Here is a 7,495-nt window from a genome sequence, read left to right as displayed (position 1 = left end):
AACAAAATATACAAGTATCAGCTCTTGGTTGAAATTTGTCTATGTTATGAGAATTTGTGGAAGCTTAACATAGACATCCAAAAGATCTTAAGTTGTTGAGATTTGTTTTGACTTTGAACAACATTTCATATGGTGAGGAATTGTTGATAATCTTTGAAGGTATTCTATTGATAGTATATGAAGCAGTAAGAACACACTCTCCCCAATATTCTTTACCAATTCCAGATTGAAACAATAGTGCTCTAGAAACTTCCAACAAATGCTTATGTTTTCTCTTAACAATTCCATTTTGTTGAGGGGTATTGAGGCAAGATTTTTTATGAATGATTCCTTGTTCTTGGAAAAACTTAATACCTTCATTGATTGAACCCATTTCAAAAGCATTATCTATTTTTATAGTTTTAACATTGATGTTGAATTGATTCTTAACATATTTGATGAAAGCTTGAATAACAGTGAATGCAGAACTCTTATGTTTCATCAAATGTACACATGTGCATCTTGAATAGTCATCAACAAGTGTTAAGAAATATTTAAAACCATTATAAGTCTCAACCTTATAAGGTCCCCAAACATCAACATGAAGAAGATGAAACGGATTATTTGACACAGAATCACTAGTATTAAATGACAGCTTATGTTGTCTTGCTTGATGACAGATACCACAAGAATCAAAAGTTTGTTCATTACAATCTTTCTTCAGTAAAGACACACTTTTCATCTTATAGATTGGTAAATGACCTAATCTATAGTGCCACAGATGATTATTATCAATCTTATTACAGTTCATACAATTTTTGGAAAAATTGTCTACAAATATCGGATTCTTCAAAGTCTTGTAATTCCAGATGTATATCCTTTTTCTAATGATGAACTTATTCTTGGATAAAGGGGCCTGCATTGCACAAAACTCATCAGTAAAAGTCACCCAAACCTTAAGTTGAGAAGTGACCTTTGAGACTGAAATGAGGTTGTGTTTGAACTCAGGAACATATAATACTTGTGAGAGTATGATTTTATCATGATTGGGTACAGTTCCATATTGAGTAACTTGTATAGACTGATCATTGGGTAACCCAACTAAATGAGATCTTGAAAAATTGTTTAAAGTAGTGAAAAGTAATTTATCACAACAAATGTGATCTGAAGCCCCCGAATCTATAATCCATGTCGAATGTTCTTTATTTGAACTCGTAACAACATTGAATGCATAAAAAAACATGTTTTAATGTTCTTTATTTGAACCCATAACAACATTGAACGCATAAAAAAACATGTTTTCCATGAGAATCAAGAAAATTACCTAATGTATCCATAGCACCATGAGAATCAAGAAAATTACCTAATGTATCCATAGCACCATCATTAAGAACAAAATTAATACGAGTAGAATCATTTATGTTGACCTTTGATAAGAGTTTAAGGAGTTGTTTGTACTGATTAGGTGAAATGCCTTGATTATTGTATGGAGTATTATCAACAACGTTGTGAAGTGGATTCAAATTTCTTTGACTTTGTAAATTTGAGCAGTGGATTCAAATTTCTTTGACTTTGTAAATTTGAAATCAGATAGAAAACCGATCCATCTAGGGCTATGTGGATTCAAATTTCTTTGACTTTGTAAATTTAATTCATGCTTAGAACTGATAAGATTTCTTAATTTAGTGATGACGATCAATTGTAGTAGGCCTCCAATGCAAGTTTAGGACAGTGTAAAATATATTTTTCTTGTAGCGACCCTGAACTGCTGTTGAAACATTTTACATACATCGTTCACATTCCTGCATCATGACATGATACATATCCAACATGTAGAATCTTTAGATACATCGTCAAGCACTTTTTATAAGAACCATACAACACATTCAATTTTTAGCTTGTTGTTACTCTCATTATCAATAAAAACAAGAAAATGGCACTTGGTAAAGGTAAGAAGTGAAGGTAAAGGAAATTACAAAGATACACCAAAAAACCAGGAGATTTTTGCCTATTAAAGCAATAATAAGATTATATACAATCACAAGAAAACTAAAAAAAACAACTCCCCATCAGCATTAAAACGTCCAAATACCTCTCTCTAATATACACATCATCATCATCATCATCATCATATCTTACTACTACTCCTAATATCTTCTTCTTCCTATTCCTTCAAGAGCACAGGGTCAAGTCAGTCACTCTTTTTTCTACCAAATTACCATCCATATCCCCGACCCCTCTTTTATCATCCGCTTTTTGTCTTAAAACCCGACAGGACACCCACCCGAAATATATATTTTTTTTCTTAAAAAAAAAAAGAAAAAGAAAAAGAAACTAGCAAGGGGAACATTAATTAATTAACACCACTCCACTCTTGTAAATCATTTTTCAATAGCTTCTTCATTCTCTATCTGCTGCTGCTGCTTATAACTTCCCGCCCTCATTTTCTTCACATCCTGACTCGAACATATCAAGATCCTTTTCACCATGTTACAAAACTCCCTACACAAATCACCACCATAAAATATATAAATTCATTCTTTTATTTTATTTATTTATTTTTTAAATATTTAAAAAAAAAACTTACGGCCACGGATCGTCACCCATCAACATCATGTCACCTTCATCATCAGTAAACACAATTTCCCATTGGTTCCGTGGGCGTAACTCTCCCTTGATCTCAAACATTTCTTCAAGTTCATCAATCAACTCATTGTACCCTTTTAACACTGTTAAATCCACTGCACGCCCCACTGCTATCCCTTGCATTTGAACCTTTCATTTTTTTCATATATATTATTATTATTATTAATTATTATAAAATTATCATAAAAAAATTTATAGAATAATTAAGTGCGTACCTTGGTACGACTACGTGTAGTAGTAGTAGTAGTACATGTGGTTTGTTTGCTTTGAACTTCTTTTGGGGACACATGCAACTTTTCTTGTTCTTTGTCTGATATTACAGCTGATAAAGTGCTTGCCACCTGTCCTCCTTCAATGGAGGATTGTGGTGGTTGTGGTTTCTCAATATTAGGGATCTTTAAGTCGAAACCAAATATTCTACAACTTGAAACATTTTCTGGTTTCTTTTTTTCAACTGAATGTGATTCATTTGTTGTTTGTTTGATGGATTCACGAGGTGAGTAAGTTGACCAAGCTGACAGACCTTGACCTTGACCTTTTCTATCTTCACCTTCATCTCCATACATGTTTCTAGAAGCTTTTACTGGAGAAGATGATGATAGCCAACCAACTTCCATTTGAGTCCTTAAAAGACACCCGTTTTTATCAACTCTTTGCCCTTCAGGGGTACAACTTAATTGGGCTGAATCATGTGAAGGGTTCCAAACAGTTGATACTGTTGAACATGTAGGCTCTACAACACAACATAATAAACTACAAGTTAATATATTAATTATATGGAAAAAAAAGTGTTTTTATAAGCTAAAAAAAAATAATTTTTACTCACCAAGATTAGGGATCTCCATTGGAGGTCTAGGCCTCTTGGTTTTTGGTGCAACTGGTTGAGGTATACTTGTGGGAACAGGAGCTACAAAAGTTTCAATCTCCCATGGAGAAACTCTTTCAGGTCTCATGATAGATGCAGATTCATCCCATTGGACCTGAATTAGTCAACAAAAAAGTTTGACCATGTTTAGTTTTTTGAATCTTCACTTCTTTTTTTCAAAGTGAGAGAAATTATTAACCTTTAAAGAACGCCATTTAGAACAGTTCCATTGAGGAGATATGTCTTCAACTCCAACTATTGTGCCTGTAAACCTGATCAAATGAAGGAAATTTTTAATTTTTGTGCATCCAAATGTAAAAAAGATTAAAGACCCGGATTAAAAATATTTCATAAATTTATGGGTTACCTTCTTTCTGGAGAATCCTCGCCCTCAAACCGCATCTTGAATCTCATGCCAACAGTAAACCCATTGTTTACAGCTTCTATATACTTGTTTAACCCTATGATGAACTGACTTGTCCTGAATAATTTTTTACCATATTGTAAAAAACTAAAAAGAACTTCTTTGTATAGCTAGAATCAAAAATCAAGATTCACTTTTTTTCTTTAATTTACCTTGGCTTGTAGTAAACTGCAAACCGGGTTTGAGTTGAAACAGCATGTGATGCGGTTGCAAGCACTCCAAGATGCATGCTCTGGCTTGAAATTACTGAAGAGGGCATGGAGCTTTGTTGGCGAGCTTGGCGTCTAACTCCAACACGTAATTCCCCATTCTCCCCTCTATTAACCAGATTTTTATCAAGATCAAGATAAATTTTTCTTGAAAATGGAGGGTAGAATAGGGAAATAAGAAAAAGAAATCCGTACGTACCTAAGGAATACGAAGGAATCTCCAGCAACTAATCTCTTATTCGTGACAAAAGTACTCCATCCTGTTGTAAGCAGATGCCTTCGTGGTTGACCTCTGAAGATATGTTTAAATCGCCACTCGGTGCCATGTAGATCTGTTGCTGCTAACTCCTGAGTTGGAGTAGCTTGTGTCATGTCCTGAAAATATAAGATTTTGGTGAATTGGAGCATGAAAAAGAGAGTAGAGAGAGGAGGTGGAGGGTATAGAAGAACAAGAGAGTTTACCAATGGAGGGAGGCATTCATTTGCATGCTTCCGGAGGACTGAAAATCCACCATGAGTACTCGTGTCTGAAGCTGTTAAGACTTTGCAGAAAGAGTGAACAGTTGGCCTCACAGGCTCGGCTAGAGATTCATCAGGACTTGTTGGATCACTTTGCTGTGTATATGTTAACAGAAAAGTGAGAAAAAATAGAAACTTAAAAAAGTAAGTTTTATATGTATATGCTTACATCTATCTCAGGCAGTAGAGTGATTTGAGCATAAACTTCATCTGTGTCTTGTTCAGCCTACAAAGGCATAGAAGAATTATAGTATGAAATTTTAGAAAATAAAAAAGAAGCCCAGTAGAGGAATTTAACATTTTTAACTACCAAATACAACCATATATTTTGATTCGCTTCCTACCTTTTAAGCAATTAGACATAATCTAAATTTAAAACCTCAATCGATCCGAAAAATATATATATTGTAAAGGGAAAATATTACATACCATTAGCTGAGTATGAACAACACGACAAAGAATCTTTGATTTGAGGTTGAAGAGAGGAATCCTCTGATTTAATTCCTGATTTGTTGAAGCCTCTAACTGTACAAAACCCACAAATAGCAAAAGAAAATTAGATAAATAAAGCCAATTACAGTTAAGAAATTAAAACTTGCATATTAAGAGAAACTCCAACAAACAGAGATCTGAAATTTTCAAGCCAAGAACAAGAAATCTTTCACATACTTGTTCCATGTGGCCTTGAGGAAAGTAGAAAACTCTCTCTCCATCCCTTGGAACATCCACTAGAGGGCCCGCACATGCCTTCCATAGCTCCTTATACAGCAGATCTTCACAAAATTAAGAATCACATCATAATCAAAATTTAGAAGAAAAATAAAAGAAACTTACATCAACAGTCAGTACCAACGTGAAAAGAAAACAGGAACAAATTACTACCGTTAGCATAGAATAGTAGAGAAATGAAAACCTCAAATCGATAATTAACTTAATTGGGGAAAGAGGTATATGCATATAATTTGTAGCATAGATACATAAAAGCAAGGAAATTTTAACCATGTTTAGCAGGAAACCGCGAAGGAGTTTCACCTTCAGGTGAGAGAAAGGATGACCCTCGATTATCCATGGTTAAAAAACTAAATTGAACAGCTCAGACCGCAGAAAGTATTCTGAAACACAAATCTCCGGGAAATTAAACCTCCAAAATCATGAATTTTTCCGCATTATATGCATAAACCAGTGATAACGGCAGCCTTTCAATAAATCTCGCTTTTATGAGGAAATTTAACCAGGTAGATGAAACCCTAAACCGTCAATCTTCGGTTACAAAGTACACAGATCGGAAAACGGAAGAGATGATGTTCAGCTCCAGAACTCTGTTTCTCTCTCTAAAAACACAGTACCTCTTCCTCTCACTACAATCCAGGAAATGTGAAAACGCCGTTACTGAACCCTGAAAACAAGTTAATATACGCCTTGATTTCTTCTCTCTCTAAAACTTCCACTTTCTTTCTCTCTCTCTCTCTCTCTCTCTCTCTATAAGCCTGTGTTTGTCTCCTTTCTTGGTGGTGTGTAGTGCGTGAAGCTAACCTAACTAACCATGGTTGAGTTTGTGCTTTTTTTAGTCCTATGTTGAGTTAACTTTTTGTATTTTCATTTTTTCCAGTAAAATACAACTTTTATTACAAGATATAGATAGAATGATAGATAATTATGATAACTTTTATATAGGATTTTCTGGCTCTATAACCTTGTCTTTTTCGATACATTTCTATCATCAAATTATCTTACCATATGTATCAAGAAATGGTTTATTTTTATTTTTTAAAATGTTGAGACATGTGAAATGTATATCTATAGGTAATAATTTATTTACATTAATTACTCCTTTTATGATGCTGCTTATGTTTTTTATTAAGTAAATAAGATGTTTTTCTCATGATCTTTATATGGTGACCAATTAATAGTTTTAAAATCTAAAGTAAACGTTATATTTGGTCCAACCAACCTAAAAATGTAGTTATGAATTTCTTTTTTTCATGGAAAATAAATAACATTTTATTCCCATCTAATCTCTTCAAAAATTAACTATTAATTAAATATTCTAAATATAAAAATTTCAAAACGTAGTATCACAATCTTTTCATTATGGACTACAATTGGTTTTAACGATATATTGTAATAAGTGTTAATATTTGGGTCGAAAAATATGTAGTATGTTATATATTTGTTTATGTTTATTCATTATGTACTATGAGTATATATTAGTATTAAGAACAAGTGGGTTTATGAGATGTAAAGGTGGGATTAATTAGTGATGTCACTCGCTCTAAGAAGGATAGTATATGTCAAAGGTTCGATTGACGGACATTATAATGATCCTTGTAATCATCAAAACTAGTTGTAAGACTCATGTATTACATGGATTAATTTAATATATATATATATATATATATATATATATATATATATATATATATATATATATTAAAATATTTGAGAATTTTGAATTTATAAGAAAATAAGAAAAATAATGATTTACTGTAATGGAAATGTCTTTTTATCTTTTCAATTTAAATAAAGAAAATAAACTAATGAGTTTTAATTTTGAGAATTTTAAAATTAAAAGTTAAGTTTATTAGTGAAATTTAATATTCATTTATTACTACATTTATTACAATTATTACACTAAAATATTATTTGGAATTTAATAAAAAAAAACTCATTAAAAAAAACTTTCATTTATTAGAGAAGATTGAAAAAATGAAGATAATAGGACCACTTAAGATTTAAATTTCATAAATTAATTACAATTTCATTAAATGGAAAGACTGACTTAAATTAGGGATAATTAAGACAATCACAATAATTTGAAGATATAGACAAAAGATCACATTTTTTATGGATCCG

The 7,495-nt window shown here is 32.2% G+C and overlaps 1 protein-coding gene across 2 annotated transcripts; it reads right to left on the bottom strand.

The window, feature by feature from the left end:
• Positions 1-1,960: 1,960 nt before the first annotated feature.
• LOC111894318 (auxin response factor 9) lies at positions 1,961-6,108 on the bottom strand. 2 transcript variants are annotated; one of them, XM_023890398.3, is made up of 13 exons: positions 5,642-6,108; positions 5,312-5,415; positions 5,072-5,167; positions 4,812-4,868; positions 4,586-4,738; positions 4,323-4,498; positions 4,067-4,231; positions 3,858-3,971; positions 3,690-3,762; positions 3,452-3,605; positions 2,841-3,358; positions 2,567-2,754; positions 1,961-2,481 (listed from the first exon to the last, which is right to left on the bottom strand). In XM_023890398.3, exons 1-13 carry the CDS (start codon positions 5,709-5,711, stop codon positions 2,361-2,363), a joined length of 1,989 nt encoding a protein of 662 aa, XP_023746166.2. In that variant the 5' UTR covers positions 5,712-6,108; the 3' UTR covers positions 1,961-2,360. The 2 variants fall into 2 exon arrangements, with proteins under 2 accessions (XP_023746166.2, XP_023746167.2); XM_023890399.3 differs by having other exon boundaries at positions 5,675-6,108.
• Positions 6,109-7,495: the final 1,387 nt, after the last annotated feature.

Source organism: Lactuca sativa, chromosome 3 (assembly GCF_002870075.4).
Source record: "Lactuca sativa cultivar Salinas chromosome 3, Lsat_Salinas_v11, whole genome shotgun sequence".
In the NCBI taxonomy this organism is placed as follows: Eukaryota; Viridiplantae; Streptophyta; class Magnoliopsida; order Asterales; family Asteraceae; genus Lactuca; species Lactuca sativa.
This window is presented reverse-complemented; position numbering and strand designations above follow the sequence as displayed.